The following is a 20,853-nucleotide window of genomic DNA, read 5'->3' as shown; positions in this document are numbered from 1 at the left end:
TAAGATCAGTATTTTATTTTTGATATACAAAATATTTTTAAATGTCATAGAGGTCGCCGTCGTCATCATTATTGCAATCACATAGCATGTCACCTTCTTCGCTAGCATTATCACCCTCAGTTTCATCTTGGTTCACTTGATTCTCATTTTGTTCATGGTTATTAGAGAGAATAGGTTGCAACCATGTTAACTCAGGATCAATAATCCAATTTGCCCCTGATAGTTCCACCAAAAGTTTTGAGAGGCTCTGGAGTTTTTTTGTTTTAAGATCATTTTGAAGCATTACAACAGGTAGCTGTAAAGTCGAAAGCTTTTTTCCGCGTTTTAATAACGTTTGAAATTGCTTGGAAGAATCGTCATTTCCGTAGAACAACTCGGTCTTAAGCAAAATATTGCTGTTGTTTTGTGATCTCTTAATAATAATAATCCGTTTGGCCGTACTGATCCCTTCAATTTTCTTTAAAGAGGTTAACGCAGTTTTTATATCGTAAACAACCCAGTCCTTACTAAGTTATCTAACGTCTCCCTTCTTGGAGTACATCTCATGATATTTTGTAGGTGTTTTTATTGTACTGTAGGATCGTGTAACTTTCTATTTGCCCGAAAACACGATCCGCTGGCAAATACGAATGGCCGCGTACCGGAAAGGTAAGACTTACCTGACATTACTTTTACGCTCTTTAAACGTAAGATTTTTTTTTCCTTTTTCTACTACCACGATCCATCACCAACTATATGATCCCCTGTCACATAAGGGAAATCCCTTATTTTAAATTTATTCCGTAAAAAACAAAGAACTTGAAAGTACTCAAAATAAACACTTTTAATCGCAACAAGTGTAACGACAAACAAATGGCAATAAGTCCACGATGCAAGGACAAACTTCTGTAATAAATAAGGAATTACATCCAGAAAGTTAAAAAATTTATTTTTAGCTACCTGGGAAAACTACGAATGGCTTCAAATGCATGCAAGAAATAAGAAAATACGTTCAGGCAGTTGAAACAGGAACTTTTAACTTCCTGAAAGAAATAAAGAGTTACGTCTAGACAGTAGAAAGAGGAACTTCCAAATTTCAAAATGAAATAAGGAATTACGTCCAGGCAGTAAAAACAGGAACTTACAACTTTCTGAAAAAATTAGGGAAATACGTCCAGGCAGTAGAAACAGGAACTTTCAAATTTCTGAAAGAAATAAGGAATTACATCTAGGCAGTAAAAACAGGAACTTACAACCTTCTGAAAAAATTAGAGAAATACGTCCAGGCACTTGAAACGTGAATTTTCAACTGCCTAAAATGAATAAAAAATTACGTCCAGGCAGTTGAAGCTAAAACTTTCAGCTGCTTGAAGGAAATAAGAAATTACGTCCATAAAAATAAAAAATGAATTTTTAGCAATCAGGAAAAACTACGAATGGCTTCAAATGCGTGAAAAATATCGGGAATTACGTCTAGGCAATTAAAATGTAAATTTTTAACTGCCTTAAATAAATAAAGAATAACACCCAAGTAGTTGAATTTTTCAGCTGCTTGAAATAAATAAGGAATTACGTCCAGGAAGTTGAAAAGTAAATTTTTAGCTACCTAGGAAAAATTGAGATGGTTCAAATGCATTGATCAAATTTGAAAAAAAGGACAAAATGCATATGGAAAGTCTGCTCCGCAATTATACACACCTACCCAAAAAATTTAGAACATTAACATGTACCTCTCACAGATTTTTAGTTTTCACCCATACCCAAACTAATAATATTAACCCTTCAATATTTTACGCAGATAGCTGCTGACTCATCAGACGCACCATCATTCCTCTGCGAAAAGTCTGAACAGACACCAAACCCAACTCAAAATTTATGCCCAAAGGGTTCATCTGATATGCAAAATTATAGGAAAAGGACCTTTTAAATAATTGAGTCTTAATATGTCTTGGAATATGAACGGCTATGATCAGATGTGCCACTATTTCCTTCAAAATCTGGATTTTAAATGGGCATTTTTGTAAATATATTGTGTCTAAAAATGATTTCCAATCCAGTATCATATTTTGTGGCACACTCACTACAACAAACGGCGATGGTTTGGAGCGGGAATGCCTAGTGACTTCTTCAAATCTCACAATCCTACATTTTTGTCACATTCCAAATAGGAGTATCCTCTTATAGGGAATGTGATTTTTATTTCATTCAGATTATAAATTTTGTTATTTACTACAAAATGAATAAATCGAAAAATGGTAAAGTTTTTATTTTGTCCTCCGACAGAGTCATAGAAGATTTGCAGTTCTTCAACATCGTCGTCTAAATAATTATTGAAAAAATGGAGAAGAAAAGATGCAACTTCGTTTGATCCTTTTTTAGCCTCTCCTTCATGATAGGTATAAAAAATAGATTGACCCGAAGAGAGGACATGTACATTAAAGGCGTACCTAGATTTTATTTAGATTTTATATTTTATAGATTTATTTTATTTTTTGTAATCCCATGAATGGAACAAAAAGCTTTGGCACACACCGGAATATCACCATCGCGAACTCGAACTCGATACGCATAACTTGCATTATGGAAACTGGCAGTATTCTCGTTTTGACGAGGTCTTCTATGCTGGACAGGTAAAACTGTAATTAAACCCAGATCTTATGATGTTATCGTCATCTCTAGATCTTATGATGTTATCAATAACATCCGCCATTGCTGCGGCACAACTGAAATTCTTTCTAAACCCAGACTGTTTAGGGGGCAAAATATCATTTTTGAAAATGTAGGCAGAATACTAATGGATCTAAACTGATTAAAATCTGTTGGATTATTTACGTTTGGCAATGGCATCGCAAAGGCCTCTTTCCAACATTCGGGAAAATAGCTGCTTTTAATGCATTTATTAATTATATGCAATATAAAAGGGCAGCACATATGAATTAATGTTATATTAAGATTGTCGATACCAAAAAAAAAGGGCAAGGAATTATTTAAAAAAAAATTTATTATCGCTTCTAGGTACCTTATTGCCGTCAACGAAATAATTATTGAAATTATCGGGATTCTTAAAAGCTCCAGGAATCTGTTTTTGCTTACAAGGTAATATTTTTCTTAATTCACTTCTTAACACAGTTCTTAAATTTATTTCTGTAAAAACCTTTTTTTTCTGCTCTAACGGCCGTCGTGGTATAGTTCCTAAGTTGCTTGTAATACTCCCACTTTGCAGGCAATTTACTTGTTTCGAAATCTTTTAGCGCTTTATCTCTTAGTTTTTGAAGAAGTTTTATATTGTCTATCAACCAAGGAGAGTTTATCTTTTTTCGCACTGTAAATGTTTTAACAGGAACATGGGTGTTAAATAATTTTATTAGGTTGGTATTTAAAAAGTTTATTTTATTGTCAATAGATTGATAATCATATATAAGATGAAATGGAATGGCCTGGAAGTTATCTAAGTTTATATTTTATATTTTTTAGTTTAAAGAATCATTAACGATCGTTATGGAATGATGCTTATGGACTGTGTCAAACAATTCAAGCTAAAGAGTGAATTGCGCTAGAAACTCTAAAAATGCACTTTTTACATACTTTTCGACCTAAAAACCAAAAATCATTGACATAAGAGCCTTACTACCTAAATAAAATATACAATTATCACAAGTATTCTCAAGAAAGTTATTTTATATTGTCTAGCCAGTTGAAGTCATTAATTTATTCCAGGCAGATGAAGTAGTAATCGCTATTTTTAAAAAAAAAAAATCCTAAAAAGTCTTTTTAGCAAACGCACATTTCCATTTTTCCAAAAAATTTCATAGAAATGTGAAATATTAATACAAATGCATGCTATACTTGAATTTTTTAAGTAACACGCAACTTTAACCCGTTACTTATACAGGGTGGTTCAGTTTAAACGTCATTAATTTTAATACGTGATAGAGAATTAAAAAAAAAGACTTTTATTATAAAATTTTCCTCAGAAATGTTTAATAACAAAGATACAGGGTGTTAAAGTTAAGAATAATTATTTGTTTATTTATTATAATTTTTAAACTAGCAGCTCAATTTGAATTAAATTTCCCATGCAGGCTATTGTAGTGAATTGTCAATTACTGATGAAGCCAATTTTTTGCCAGTGGCATAACATACAGAGGGACTTGGTCCTTTATTGCCTCAAATCTGCGAGGTGATAAAATATTTTTTTATAAAAAGTCAACTGAAAGATTTTCCATTTAATTTGGAACAAAAAGTTACCTACTCCTGCAAAATTATGATTTAAGGCGCTGTTGTTAAAATATCTTAGTTTAATTGTACAGAAACTCCAGTTAAAATGCTGCAAAAACTTAAAAATAAAGAAAATTAGGCTTGAATCTTAAATTAAACCTGTCAAATAAAATAATTATTTAAGGCAACTTTTGATCATCTTTTATATTCAACTTTTTTACAAATCCAAGCCCGATTTGCTTTTTTTTTATAAATTTTTGAAACATTTTAGCAGGTATTTCTGAACAATTAAATTAAGATATTTTAAAAACATCGCCTTAAATCATAATTTTGTAAGAGTTTTTGCGAGGACAATACCCTCTATGGTTTTCTAAATACACAATCAATCTAATTAAAAATAAATTAAAGGCACATAAAATGTGGAAACTGTACCGAAGACAATCTGATTACGACAACTTTTCAAATTTACGCAAAACAGTAAAGATACCTGGCCCAGACGGTTTTCCTTCATTTTTTTTGAAGTCTTGTCCTAGCTTGCGCGAGCCTTTGCATATTTTGTATAATCACTGTTTATCCAGCGGCATTTTTCCTAATATTTGGAAAACAGCTTAAATTGTGCCTGTATTTAAATCTGGAGAAAAAACTTATGTACGGTATTACAGGCCTATTTCCCTACTTAGTCACTTTGATAAACTTTTTGAACCTTTGCTGTTAAAACAATTATTTTTTAAGGTCAAAGAAGCTATTGATGTTAACCAACATGGCTTTTTCCAAAAAAGATCGGTAATAACTTAATAACATTTATTCAGAGTACAAACGAAAGCATGGATAGTGGTCTGGAAACTTCTGCCGTGTACACCGACTTTTCCAAGGCTTTTGATAAGGTACATCATCCTACACTTTTCGTGAAGTTGGAGAATTTCGGTGTGCACGGGGCCCTGCTCAAACTCATTAAAAGTTATCTAACAAATCGCTCTCAGTACGTTGTCATAAATGGAGTAAGGTCTTCTTGTACAACCGTAACTTCAGGAGTACCGCAAGGTTCTCAGTTGAGACGGATTTTGTTTTCAATTTTTTTAAATGGCATTGGTCAATGTTTCTCTACCTGTAGATATCTTGCATATGCAGATGACCTAAAAATCTTTACAACAATTAAGAAGGTATCAGATTTTCGTGCCCTGCAATCTGATCTTGCAAATTTTGGTATTGTACCTTAAATAAATTATTTATTAATCCAGAAAAATGCCATTCTATACTTTTTAGCAGAAAACCATCTCAGACACAAAACAAATGTGATGTCTGTATGTGGAGTTTATTAAGGATTTAGGTGTGACGTTGGATTCCAGACTGCTCTTCGACGTTCATATAGAAAACATTGTTCAGAAAGCTCTAAAAAATCTAGGTCTTATATCTCGAATTACAAAGGGTTTTAGTAATCAACCATGATTAATATTATTATATAATGCATTCGTTAAACCTACTATAGAATATGCGACAGTGGCTTGGAATCCGATGTATCACAAATATATTGACCAAATTAAAAGAGTTCAACGCAAGTTTGTAAATATAGTAAATTTTCGCTTTAATAGACAAAGACATTTTTTACTTACTATGATAACTTAAAATTTTATGGTATGAAGCCCTTAGAGAGTTGTAGAAACAATTTTGATTTAATATTGATTTATAAAATTATTAATAATTTAATAGACTGCCCTTTCTGTCTGGAAAATTTGCATATCAACGTTAATCCTTATATTTTGCGTAATAGATCGATCTTTAGCATCTCAAGATATTCTTCAAACTATTTGTCTAACTCTCCATTGTTCAGATGCGCCCGTAGTTTTAATAATTTTCAAGAAACTAATTTGAATAATGATATATTTTTCTCCAGTATGGCTTCATTTAGGCGATACTTAAAAAATTCTACCTAATTTCGCAAAGAACGATAAATATTGTCCTTTTTTTCCCTATTGTCATTATTCATATGTATATATGCTTCTTTATTGTTTATAAGAGATACTATTAAATAAGTTAGTTAGGTTTATATTGCTTGGTGTTTTTGTTGGGTTTGGTGAAAATGTAATCTTGAGTTTAGTTGTGGGATGGGATCGAAGGAATAAAAACAAACGTCACTTTATGTACTGGCCAACGTTTCGCAATAATTTTATTGCTTCATCAGGGCCCTAAGGTAACAAAAAAGACACAATAAAAAAGGATTATTATATATAAACAAAATTTAACTTTTTGGGGTTATGTTGATACCACCAAAAAAGAAAAAAAACAGAAAAACAAAAAAAAAAAACAACAAAATCCTAGATTTGAAATAAAAAAAATTACACAACAAAAAAAAAATGATAAAATTGCTTACATAACAGTGTGATTTTGCTTGTCATAAAAATCATGTTTACAGGACACACAGGTAACATAGAATATATAAAATATTGTTATTTTAACAAAAATGGTTTAAATTGATGGGTTGTATCATAGACAGTTGCTTTAAAATTGATTCTACGGTGTACAAAAATAATTTAGCATCTAGCCAGAAAAACTTTGTTACCTTAGGGCCCTGATGAAGCAATAAAATTATTGCGAAACGTTGGCCAGTACATAAAGTGACGTTTGTTTTTATTCCTTCGATCTCATCCCACAACTAAGCTCAAGATTTCAAACCTATAGGATCGCAACTAGAATTTATTGAAAATGTAATGTTTGGCAAAGCGCTTACTTGTATTTAAATTCATAAGATACTTTGTGCTTTCCTGTTATTGGATTGCTTAGTTTATCTGTAGGAGAGCCTTGTACTTAAATAAATAAATAAATAAAAGAGTAATTTTTTTTTCCAAATTAAAAGGAGAATCTAACAGTTGACTTTTTATAAAAAAATATTCATCTCGCAGATTTAAAATAATTTTTTTAATATTCCAACATATCCAAAGTACCTAGGAATTCTTCATAATTCAATAAAATTATAATAATAATGACCATATTCCTTGACCGTCAATTGTTCTAAAAATAAAAAAAAATTTCGCAACTTTATTATGCTTCTTCACAAAAATTAAAATCCCTAAATCCAGAGGTTCCAAACATTCATTTAAACAATTGAATATTGCTGTGATATGACGATCAAATCCTCTACTTAGAAGGGCCATAATTACCTTAATCTTGAAGATTGCAACTTATGTGAAAAAAAATTGTTATTAAAGTATGGATAAATGTTTGAGTAGCATTGGTTTTCTTGGAAAAAAATTCAAAGTAGACCATATCTTCAATCGGTTTCAAAGAGTGTAAATATTTCAGAGCTATAAGAACTCATATAGGTAATTAAAGGACACAATTCTAACAGTACTAAAACTTTCAATTAAACTAATAAGGGATTTATCGTAAATATCATTTAATAAAAAAAAGTACCCCACAGCATTTTTCTGAAATAAATTTTAATTTTTAAAACCTTGTTCAGTTTTAAGCAAATTTATATTTTTGACCTTTTTTTATTTGTTATAAGTTAATGCATTTCCTATTTTTTTTCTAGATTTCTTTGGGTATAATAATTTAATATTACACTATAGTCAGTAGTGTCACTACCCAGTGACATATATGTGATATCGAAGTCATTTTATCACATATTTGACGTGTAGTGATGTAAAGACTAGCTATGTAAATCCCTCGTCAATTTTTTTTAATGTTTAATTTAAATTTTTTAAATGCCTAAATTTTCTCTATTATGTAAACAGAATGGCATATGATATACGTATATTCTACAGTTTAATAAATATATCTTCACTATATATGGTTGATAAATATATCAATAGTTTTGATTTAAAAACTGTATTTTTGAACCTAGATAATGAAAAGTTGTCTAAAACCAAAAAAAAAAATTAAATTTTTTCAAAACTTGAGTTATTTAAAAAAACAGAATTTTCACTTATTTGCTATATAAACTGGCACAACTACTTTTGTAGCGATTAAATAGGGTTTTTTCACGTTTTACTCGAAAACCTTTTGTGGTTATGTGAAAAAATTATAATTTGGAAAACTATGGATTTTTTATCACCCATAATTTTCTTAAAAAGCTTTTTTTTCTCAAGCAATTATTTTCTGCAAAAAAAAACGTTTTTCAATAATCCTACCCTTAGCCCCCCACCCACCCCACACAACTTACCAGTAAGAAATTGTTTGCAAAAATCATTGTTTTCCAAAACAATACGCTTGAATAAAAGCTGGTTTTGTCGTTAATATCTAATCTAATAACACAGTTTATTTATCTAAATTTGTTATAATTATATATTTGTATATTAATAAATATTTAATACAAAAACAGTGTTATTTTATTGGATATTATGGACGAAATACGGTGTTTTTTATGGTGATATATTTGAGGGATCATCTGCCTGTAATTTGTAATTGGTTCTCTTTTTACGCAATCAAACCAGTACGAAGCTCTTTAAATCTAGTCCAAGACGACTAATTGCCATTTCTAAGTTCTTTGGTCTTATGATAAATCTAGGTGAAAAATTCCATGACATTGACAGACATAAAATCCATAAAACAAGCACATTTTATCGTCTATGTAAGATGTTTCACATTTTGATCCTATTCATCTTTAATTTTCTTTTTCTTACTGATGATTTAGACCCTAGAGCTGAATATTCCAACATATCCAAAGTACCCGAGAATTCTTCATAATTCAATAAAATTATAGTAATAATTAATTATTCGAGTATTCCATCGTTTTTTACTTTAGTGCACACTTCCACTAAATGAAATTTATTAATAAATCGATCATTTTTGACAGTGAATTATGCGTTTCTCTCTCAGGAGATACATGCTTTAAGTAGTGCGGATCTTTTAAAATAAACTCTACATTTTAAAAACGGGTTTTATTTTTTTACAAATATTTGCTGACCCAATAGGGCTGTCCATCATCCTCGTCGTCGTATATTAAAAAGGAAACGTGGTCAAATTCTAAGAAATGAAGAATTCGATGAAGCACTTGGGCCCCACTATAAAAACAACCGAGAGGAGAAAAAGAGAGAGATGAGAGATATGTACCCATTCTTTGTGTGGTCCTTTAACGGTCGATGGTAGACTAATTATTATTGTTTCTAACAGAGAATCCCTTTTTTGTAAAAAGAGACAACAGGTTTTATTTTGGGTACGGAGGGCGGACCTTTATGGGAATTTAATTACGGATCGTCTGACAACGTTATTTTCACCCTTTTATGACGGTAATGGCTTTATTTTTCAACGGGTGTGGTTTCTACGTGTAAACGTCAAGTAATTTTTTTTTAATGTGGAAATTGATTTAAAAAAAAAATAGAAGAACGTCGTTTTAAAATAACATTTTGATCTAATTATAAAAACTGTTGGAAAATATAAAAAAAAAAATTAGGTTCCACCGAGATTTGAACTCGGATCGCTGGATTCAAAGTCCAGAGTGCTAACCATTACACCATGGAACCGATGGTTTTTGCTTGCAAAAGCATGCTGTTATAATAAAGATAAGAAATAAGATTATAAGAAAAAATAAAGTTGATGATGATCGAAAAAAAAACGAAACGTCGGATTATTTTTTTTTTTGCGTCATGTTGTAGAGCATAAAAAGTGGCAATGAAAAACTGTTTTTAGTTTTCCGATATCTAAGATAAATAAAGTCGGTATAGAAGGTGAAAACAAGGATTTTGACAAATTTCGGTTCTTTTCGGGAATTTTAAAATTTTTTTAAACGTCATTTTATTAAGCTCCAAATTGCGCAAATTTGCCTCCATTTAACCGACCCCGTAACTCTTACGGTTTCCGAGATTCCAATGGTCACCCTCGAATTTAGGACACCCTGTACAGCTGAAAATTTTCTCTTTTGAAAATGCGTGTAAACTTGACAACAGAGAATCCATGAATATGAACTCAAACAAAGTTGTTGTTTACTAATTCGAGTCTTTCAATGTTCTAAGCCTGAAACGAACTCTAACCCGGGCTACAAAAACACTATTAGAACTCTCGAACATCCCCCTAAATGCTTCGACAGTGACAGATAACGTCAATTAATTACTAAACGAATATCACAGTAAACCGTTATCATAGAAACCGGTAACCGCAAACAAACGCCTCCCCCACCGTCCCCCGTTCAGCCCTTCAACAATCAATCAAACACAGAGAATCGCGCATTATCAAATGAATTGTTGCATGTCGGGTGCCGCCGGTTCCCCCGTCATTCCACAGAACACCAACCAGCAGAACAACAGGATCGTGTGTCCGATTTATATCCATCAAAAAATTCCGCGACCCCCCAATGCTTTCATGTTGTACGCCAACGAACATCGAAAGGCGCTCGCGCACATGTACCCCGCGGATTCCAACAAGGAGATCAGCCGACGATTGGGCCAAACCTGGAAGGACCTGAGCGTACAGGAGAAGAACGACTACTTCCAGAGGGCCAAAGATGTTGACCTGGAACACAAACGTAAGTACCCGGGGTACGTGTACAATCCGAAGGATGCGAGGCTGAGAAAAGCGATTAAGAGCACCATAAAGGACAGATCCATTGGGGCATCTCCCATGTTGCCACGCCCTTATGTACGTAATGGCCCAATTGATTTTTACCAGAATATTCTTATGACTAATCCGTTGGCGCAAGTTGATAAACCGACGTTATCTTGGACGGGATTGATGGACCTACCGGGTCAAAGTAGTGAAAACTCCTACTTTTCTGGACAGTTTCCTACTGGGGATAAGCCCAGTACCGTTACCAAAACCGTGTATGAAACGTCAAATAGTTCTTCGTTAGGATTACCATTAAATTTAGTGGAAAACTCTCAGGAGGTGGACAAGGAGAAAAGCAGCCTGGAAGTGGAGGAAGAACCGGGATGCAACTACATGCCCATATCCGGCACCAAGTTCATTCAAGATCCAGATTTGTTCACCAACAACGAAGAGTACCATAAGGAGTACATTATGAAGTACTTTAGTCAGATTCCGGACTATGAGACCTATAACGTGACTACCGAAGACGGAATCACTTTTCCGTACGTCACTTTGTCGACGTCGGTCCATCTAAACCCCGCAAGAGGTTCCTATAATATTAATTAACTTATAATTATTATTTAATAAAATATGTTTTATGTACCATAAAAAATAATCTCATTTAATCTTCTTACTTATAGTATAACCATTGGCGGCCACGCAATGGTAATTGGATGGGAGAAAATTTTAATTTAGTGTCACTTCTGACCGAGAGAAACCATAAATTATTGTCCTTAGTGGCGAAGGTCACTAACGACCCGAGTTCATATACAATATACGCTTGGAAATTAACAACGCCAAGTAAAATGAATGTAAGTTCTGCGGTACGTCTTCAGTACGATACAAAGCGTTACATTGTTCCACGTGCATTGTTCGTTGGTATTTTGTATGGAATTTGTGACTGTATTGATTGAAGGCAAACACAGTTTGATTATGACTAAAAGGATCCAACATAAATTATTTCATAGAGATTTAATACTATTCCAGAAAATGAGCAAATACACCTTCTTTAAAGTTAGTACCCACTCTTGCGAAAAATGTCGAACAATTACAAATTTATTACCAAAGGAAGGGAAAGTATACTCAAAGTCAAAGTCTCACAAATCAAGGGTATATTTAAAAAGGTTATACGCGTTTTGCCGCATTAGGGCATCTTCAGACCTCATCTAAATACAAAAACTACACACTTACTCTCACTAAGATAAATAAAAATATAAAATATAATATGTCTGTTACAACATTGACCAAATAATATCAAAATAATTATTTACCAAGACAGAGCCACTCAAGTAGACAGTATAAACATTTTGCCTCTGGAATTATGCATTCTTAACACTTTTGTCTTAGTTTCGTCCTTTCGAATCCAATGAAACTAGTTAGTTAAATTTAAAAAAAAATCAATTTTTGGTGAAAAAATTCAGTACGGGGGGGTATACCCGAAAAATGAAAAATCCTAAACTTTAGAGGTTGATATCTCGGCTTCTATAAGGACTATCGAGAAAATTTCAATGGTTCTGTCTTAGTTTTGCCCGTCTGAATCCAATGAGACCATCCACGAGGTCGTAGCTCTTATATTAGCTGAGATATCGCATTTTTAGAGCACATTTTTGGGCTCAAAAATCACTTTTAGCGAATTTTCAAAGTGCTCTCATTCAGTTAGTTCTGCTGGAATCTCGTTATAACCCGTTGTTTTCTTATTGTAGGTGATCTAAATAAGACGCTGGTATAGTTAGTTCGACTTCGAAAAAAATCGATTTTCGCTGAAAAAATTCGATACGGGGGGGTATACCGGAAAAATGAAAAAACCCAAACTTTGGAGGTCGATATCTCGGCTTCTATGAGGACTATCGAGAAAATTTTCACGGTTCTGTCTTAGTTTCGTCCTTCTGAATCCAACGAGACCATCCGCGAGGTCGTAGCTCTTATATTAGCTAAGATATCACATTTTTAGAGCCCATTTTTGGCCTCAAAAACGAGGTCAAAATATGACATTTTCCAAATATTCAAAGTGCTCTTATTCGCTTAGTTCTGCTCGAATCTCGTTATAACCCGGTGTTTTCTTATTGTACGTGATCTAAATAAGACGCTAGTATAGTTAGTTCGATTTCGGAAAAAAAACGATTTTTGGTGAAAAAATTCGATACGGGGGGGTATACCTGAAAAATGAAAAGTCCAAACTTTGAGCGTCGATATCTCGACTTCTATGGGTACTATCGGGAAAATTCCAACAGATTTGTCTTAATTTCGTCCTTCTAAATCCAACGAGACCATTCGCGAGGTCGTAGCTTTGATGTTAGCTGAGATATCGCATTTTTAGGGCCCATTTTTGGCCTCAACAACGAGGTCGAAAAATGACTTTTTTCAAATTTTCAAAGTGCTCTCATTCCCTTAGTTCTGCTCGAATTTGGTTATAACCCGGTGTTTTCGTAATGTAGGTGATCTAAATAAGACGCTGGCATAGTTAGTTCGATTTCAGAAAAAAATCGATTTTTGGTGAAAAAATTCGATACGGGGGGGTATACCTGAAAGATGAAAAGTCCCAAACTTTGGACGTCAATATCTCGACTTCTATGTGCACTATCGGGAAAATTTCAATGGTTTTGTCGTAGTTTCGTCGTTCTGAATCCAACGAGACTATCCGCGAGGTTGTAGCTTTAATATTAGCTGAGATATCGCATTTTTAGAGCCCATTTTTGGGCTCAAAAACGAGGTCGAAAAATGACTTTTTCCAAATTTTCAAAGTGCTCTCATTCCCTTAGTTCTGCTCGAATCTCGTTATAACCCGGTGTTTTCGTAATGTAGATGATCTAAATAAGACGCTGGTATAGTTAGTTCGATTTCGAAAAAAATCGATTTTTGGTGAAAAAATTCGATACGGGGGGGTATACACGAAAAATGAAAAAACCCAAACTTTGGAGGATGATATCTCGGCTTCTATGTGCACTATCAGGAAAATTCCAACGGATTTGTTTTAATTTCATCCTTCTGAATCCAACGAGACCATCCACAAAGTCGTAGCTCTTATATTAGCTGAGATATCGCATTTTTAGATCCCATTTTTGGCCTCAAAAACGAGATCGAAAAATGACTTTTTCCAAATTTTCAAAGTGCTCTCATTCGCTTAGTTCTGCTCGAATCTCGTTATAACCCGGTGTTTTCGTAATGTAGGTGATCTAAATAAGACGCTGGCATAGTTAGTTCGATTTCGAAAAAAATCGATTTTTGGTGAAAAAATTCGATACGGGGGGGTATACCCGAAAAATGAAAAATCCCAAACTTTGGAGGTCGATATCTCGGCGTCTATAAGGACTATCGGGAAAATTGCAACGGTTCTGTCTTAGTTTTGCCCGTCTGAATCCAACGAGACAATCCGCGAGGTCGTAGCTTCCATGTTAGCTGAGATATCGCATTTTTGGAGCCCATTTTTGGCCTCAAAAACGAGGTCGAAAAATGACTTTTTCCAAATTTTTAAAGTGCTCTCATTCCCTTAGTTCTGCTCGAATCTCGTTATAACCCGGTGTTTTCGTAATGTAGGTGATCTAAATAAGACGCTGGTATAGTTAATTCATATTCGAAAAAAATCGATTTTTGGTGAAAAAATTCGATACGGGGGGGTATACCTGAAAAATGAAAAGTTCCAAACTTTGAACGTCGATATCTCGACTTCTATGGGTACTATCGGGAAAATTCCAACGGATTTGTCTTAATTTCGTCCTTCTGAATCCAACGAGACTATCCGCGAGGTTGTAGCTTTAATATTAGCTGAGATATCGCATTTTTAGAGCCCATTTTTGGGCTCAAAAACGAGGTCGAAAAATGACTTTTTCCAAATTTTCAAAGTGCTCTCATTCCCTTAGTTCTGCTCGAATCTCGTTATAACCCGGTGTTTTCGTAATGTAGGTGATCTAAATAAGACGCTGGTATAGTTAATTCATATTCGAAAAAAATCGATTTTTGGTGAAAAAATTCGATACGGGGGGGTATACCCGAAAAATGAAAAAACCCAAACTTTGAACGTCGATATCTCGGCTTCTATGGATACTATCGGGAAAATTGCAACGGTTTTGTCTTAATTTCATCCTTCTGAATCCAACGAGACCATCTGCGAGGTCGTAGCTTTTATATTAGCTGAGATATCACATTTTTGGGGCCCATTTTTGGCCTCAAAAACGAGGTCGAAAAATGACTTTTTCCAAATTTTCAAAGTGCTCTTATTCGCTTAGTTCTGCTCGAATCTCGTTATAACCCGGTGTTTTCTTATTTTAGGTGATCTAAATAAGACTCTGGCATAGTTAGTTCGATTTCGAAAAAAATCGATTTTTGGTGAAGAAATTCGATACCCGAAAAATGAAAAGTTCCAAACTTTGAACGTCGATATCTAGGCTTTTATAGGTACTATCAGGAAAGTTCCAACGGATTTGTCTTAATTTCGTCCGTCTGAATCCGACGAGATCACCTGCAAGGTCGTAGCCCTAATATTAGCTGAGATACAGCCCATTATTGGACAAACTGGAAGATACCAAAATAAGAACTACAGAACATAATGAAGTGTCAGACCAGAAAATCTTTTAACATCAAAAAATAAAACGGCTCTTATAGAACATGCCGATGTAAACTAATTCAATTTTTAAGATATGAAACTCTTGAATAAACAGTAAAATTATAAAAAAAAAGAATAATTTCAGAATTGAGCAAAAATTAAAAAATGAAATAAAAACATTATTAAAATTTAGCAAAATACAGATAATTTAAGCTCGTCGTATTTCAACCTTATCAAACCAATGAACTCGAATGGCTAAAATGTCATTGTTAGATATCTCCGGTAATCAAAAAATATCATCCGTATTTTATTTATTAATTGCGTTATCAGTCAAAGAAAAAAATCATAACAGCTGTAATAAATTGCACATCTAAAGAAACTCCGAGTCGCTTGCCAACCAAGATTAAAGAAGAGTAAATTACTATAATTACCAAGCGAGATATTTGATATTGAAACTCGGAGGCTCCATTAAGACACGATGAAACACCAAAATCTTCCTTAACTTTCTTAATATTAATAATTTTAGCTGAACCAGTGAATTATGAATTAGTTTATTGGCAATTTAAAGAAGTATAAAGATTTTTGTTGGCATTTGTGCTTCTTGAGATACGACTGTTTGAATTTTGTTTAACCTCAGTTCTGGCTTAAGACGTTGGTTCCAGAGTCTTTGGTCGATTTCTCGTGATCCAGATATGCGAGAGTCCTGAAACAGACTTTATTCGGAAGATAATTGACCTCACTACAATATTGATTAAACTTGAGGTATTTCACATTTAAACACGACGGTTTCGTTAAAAGGGGCTAAAACACAAAAATCTTCCATAAGATATCATAGAAAAGGAAGCATCAAAGAATTATATTTTTTTTTAAATTATTAATTTAAAAGTAAACGGTTGCAGGTTATTTATTAGTAGTAATAACTTCTTATACAACATCAAACAGTAATATAGTTCGTAGAAATCATTTATGTTTGTGAAAAGGTCCACTAAAATGGTCTTCGAGTTGTTTTATTTTAGGAATATAACAAAAACATGCCGAGAATATTCATGGGATATAAGAAGAGCTAAAATACCCTCTTAAAAAAAAGATAAAGAAAAAATACGCTTCTTTATGAAATTAATTAATTTAAAAAAATTAATACGTCACGCCCCCTACGTAGTCGACTAACAAGGGCTTCACTTAATATCTGTACGGCCCAGATTAATTGGTAAATGGTAAACTGGTTAGCCATCAGCGTGATACCACAAGACAAAAATGAGGCCCTTATACACAACCACCATTGTAATTAAATTAATAATTATAGTATATGGAGGATTATTTGTTTTGCTTCTAAAGGTATGTTTGTGCTTCGTCTATAGCTATAGCATCTTTCCTATAATGTCCTCATCAGTATCGACAGTGACCAATTTCATCAGATAAAAAGACACAAACGTCTTATTCTCCTGACCATCACGATCATCTTTTATCGCAACCAATTCTTTGTTTGTTCAACGTTTCAATTTACATATACGACTCTTTTTAAATACATATTTAAACGATTCCAGTATATATGGCCACTGAACAAATCGGTAAATTTTAAACGGCACCATTTTAAATATTTAAATTGGTTCGGTCACGACATCCTCCAGTATTAATTTCTCTTTGGGGTCAATTTCAAAAACCCATCTCGTAAATTAACGCTTAAGGTACCGCGCCGCTGCGGTGGTACGGGTCTTAAAGAAAATAATCGGGAGTTATTAAGAATGTTCTTTTTTTTTATTGCAATGGAATCGGAAATACCCTATATAAGGTCTGAGAAAAGGTTAGACTTATTATAGGCAATATTGTTATTAAATAGGAGATGAAACTTTTGGGGAAAGGGAAATATGTGTATGTTTTTTTTTTTTTTTTTTTTTTTTTTTTTTGAAAACGTCATTTATTAGCCATCAGTTACATACAAGATATTACAATTTTATATAAAAATTAATACACGAATTTATATAAAAATTAATACAGATTTTAAAAGCTAATATAAATGATAAAATCTTAAACAATGCATTTATAGCATTGGTACCAGAGTTTCATTAATAACTAAACCGCAACACGTGTAGCTTTGTTTACAACCATTACATTAATTTTGATAACACCTAAACATTCAAAAATCAATCCTCATATTGACTAACAATGATCTTGAGCTTCTTAATAAATCTGTAGTAAGAGGTCTCCTGCTTAATTTCAGAAGGCAAAGAATTAAATACCTGTGAAGCTTCATCAATAGGATTTCTCAGAGCTATATTGGTTCTCGCATTATTTAGTCTAACATTATTATTTCTTAATTCATATGAATGTATGTCATTTGAGTATACAATCGTGTGATTGGACTTTTGTAGTCTATGTAAAATCTTAAAAATTAATTTGGCCTGCTCCAACTCGCAAATTTTTCCAATGGGCAATATTTTTAGCTTTTTATATAAATCATTCGTGTGCATAAAGTAGTCAAGATCGAAAAGGATTTTAAGTATTTTATTTTGCAAGATTTTAATTTTTTGAAAGTTAGTATTTGGACATGTGCCCCACACCGGAATAAGATATCTTAGTATAGACAAAATATACGCATTATATATTTGATACTTAGCTGAAATACTGAGAAAATCCTTACAGCGGTAGAGTGCTCCCATAAAAGGTATAAGTTTGTCATAAACATGTTCAATATGAGGATTCCAGCCAAGTTTTTCGTCCAGTATGAGACCCAAGTACTTTATACTACTTACTTGTTCTAGTGTAACATTATTTAGAGATATATTTATTTGATTTATTTTTTTATTTTTTTGTTTAAACAATATGTACTTCGTTTTATCTAAATTAATTTTTAAGTTATTTTGGAGCAGCCATTGACTATATAAATAGATCGTTATTTGCCTGATTAACTAAAACATCTAAGTCATTGTCTGAATACAAATGAGCAGTGTCATCTGCAAATGTAAAATACTGGGCAACCAAACCTGCTAACCTCAAACTAAGGACAAATAGTGCATATAGCAATGGCCCCAGAACAGATCCTTGGGGTACGCCACAGTTACATGTCAGAATTTCACTTTTCTGTTCGTTTAGATGCACATATTGCTTTCTGTTTAATAGGTACGACCTAATCAAGGCAAGTACAACCCCCCTAAACCCCATTTTTTCTAATTTATCTAATAAAATAGTATGATTTACTACATCAAAGGCTTTTCTCAAATCTACAAAAATTGCTAATACAATTTTACCATTGTCCAGATTGGTTGAGATATAGTTGAGCAGATCAACGGTGGCACTCAGAGTACTACTATTTTTAAGAAAGCCATACTGATAACAATCATATGAGATATATTTTTCAACAAATGATGTTATTCGCTTTTTCATAACTGTTTCCAGAATTTTGGAAAATACACTAATTATGGAAATTGGTCTATAGTTAGTTTGTTGAGTTTTAGATCCTGATTTATATATTGGACAGACTTTGGATATTTTTAGTTCTGATGGAAATTCACCAGTAACAAGAGCCCTATTTACAAGTTTTACCAATATATACATCACATGATCTTTTATATTGATTAAATCAAGCACTCCGATATTATCATGGCCTGGTGCTGCATTTTTGTTCAGGTTTAGTATTATGCCATTTAATTCGTTATGATCTGTAGGTTCTAAAAATGCATTATGACCACACTCAACTTCATAAAATTCTTGAATATTATTTAAGTGCCCCGTTTGGTTCTGTACATCCCTGACTATAGTCGTACCTATCTCTGTAAAATATTTATTTAAGCTATTTGCGATACCTTTACTATCACTTATCAGTACTCCATTTATTTCGATTTGATTAATATTTATATTTTCGCCTGACTTATTTATAAATTTATTTATTAGATTCCATTGTTTTTTTGGATTTTTTCCAGCCTGAGCCCATTTATTCTTAAAATAAAGATTTTTTAATACTTTTATTTTATTATTTACAAAATTTTTCTGTCTTATAAATTCAATTTTAAATAAGTCATCATTTGGATATTTTTTGTCTTTTTTATAGAGTCTTTCTTTTTCTTTTAATAGGATTAATAGGTCTGGTGTAATCCATTCATTACTTTTATGACATTTAATATTTTTAATAGTAGTCGATTCTTGTTTACAATTTGAAATAAACTTAATCAAGTCTTGAAAACAGTCAATATTTACACTTGCAATTTTATTTTGTATATTTTGTTTATATTTCTGTATATTTAGAATAGGATGTTGAATATATATTTTTGGTTTAAACCTTGTTATAGATTCTGTTACTTCTAAACTAATTAACCTATGATCGGATAGAGAATTTTCCTCAACTTTAATATCACATTCATTTTTTTTATTGGTAGAGCAAATCACATGATCTATTATAGTTTTAGTGTGTGATATTCGGGTAGCATTCACAAAACTAATTTTATTGACAATGCAAAAATTATTTAACGCTAACAAATTTTTATAATTTTTTGTGTTTAAAGATTCTTGTTCTAAGAGATTAATATTCATATCGCCTAATATAATGTGGTTTACTTTGTGTTTAGTTATCACAGATTCAAGCTTATTTAGGAACTCATTACCTGGAAGACACGGCGGTCTATATATTGCACTTATTTTTAGTAGTTTACCTAACTCTATACAAATCCAGTTATCACTTAAATTACTACAGTCGATTTTATTAAACTGCAAATTTTCCTTTATATAAATACTTGCACCACCACCCCTGGTTTCTCTACAGGAGTGCACTGCATTGTATCCATTCACATCAAAGAACTGTGTCTCATTAGGGTACAGCCACGTTTCCACAAGAACCACTATATCACTAGAAACACTCTTCATGTGAGCTTGAAACTCGTCAAACTTATTTCGTAAACTTTGAACATTGTAATAAATTATTTTAAGACTATTTAGAGGTTTATTTAGTTTTTTAGATCCTTAAGACTTTCCAACAATACAACCTTGCTATTATCATCCTTACGTAAAAGAATTTTACCATTATTTATCCACAAGTACTTGTAGTTATTATCTTGTTTGTATTGCCTTGCCTTTTGAAAAAGATCCAGATTATATTTTGTTAAGTCATGGTTTACATATATAGTTTCACATTTATCTCCATATCCTCCAATATCATCAGTTGTAAGTGTTTTTTGTTTTTTTGCCGTCATCCATCTCTTTTTGTCCTCTTCAGTGCGAAAATTTACTCTTATTGGTAATATTTTGTTATTAAATTTATAATATTATGTAATAGGTACTTACCAAAAAAATAGTTCAAATCTAATATGGCCTCGTTGCTAAAGTTGGCAAACATGCTATGCATGTTTTTAAAACGGCAGATATAAACAAGTGATTTGTTGTGCATCTGTATCATTTACGCAAATTCTTCAACCACGAGTGGTGTCTTCTTCCTTGGATATTTTCCTGTATACAATTGCAAATACAAATGCTATTGTAATAAGCAGTATTTTGACCCTCTCATAAAATATCAGAGGAACTGTAATTTTTATTTATACTCCGGAATAAGCACATCTAGCTACACATATGGTTCAGATCTTTGGATAATGGCGTAGATATTACCAACTAACCAG

The 20,853-nt window shown here is 32.6% G+C and overlaps 2 protein-coding genes and 1 non-coding gene across 7 annotated transcripts in view; 2 read left to right on the top strand and 1 right to left on the bottom strand.

Moving 5' to 3' along the window:
- LOC126734775 (papilin) overlaps window positions 1-20,853 on the top strand; it is a 208,161-nt gene that overhangs the window by 49,192 nt on the left and 138,116 nt on the right. The gene's annotated exons all lie outside the window — the stretch shown is intronic.
- On the bottom strand, window positions 9,585-9,656 carry Trnaq-uug (transfer RNA glutamine (anticodon UUG)). Its single transcript has one exon. It is a non-coding gene; the product is annotated as a tRNA-Gln (tRNA).
- LOC126734777 (transcription factor SOX-30-like) lies at window positions 10,270-11,329 on the top strand. The gene has a single exon (XM_050438501.1). It carries the CDS (start codon window positions 10,366-10,368, stop codon window positions 11,278-11,280), a length of 915 nt encoding a protein of 304 aa, XP_050294458.1. The 5' UTR covers window positions 10,270-10,365; the 3' UTR covers window positions 11,281-11,329.

The sequence above is a fragment of the Anthonomus grandis genome, chromosome 4 (genome assembly GCF_022605725.1).
Source record: "Anthonomus grandis grandis chromosome 4, icAntGran1.3, whole genome shotgun sequence".
Taxonomy (NCBI): domain Eukaryota; kingdom Metazoa; phylum Arthropoda; class Insecta; order Coleoptera; family Curculionidae; genus Anthonomus; species Anthonomus grandis.
Note: the sequence above shows the minus strand (reverse complement) of the source record. Positions and strands in the feature narration are given on the sequence as shown.

Bases quoted from the DNA above. Each gene is read 5' to 3' on its own strand.
- LOC126734777 (XM_050438501.1), top strand. From the start codon at position 10,366: ATGAATTGTTGCATGTCGGGTGCCGCCGGTTCCCCCGTCATTCCACAG.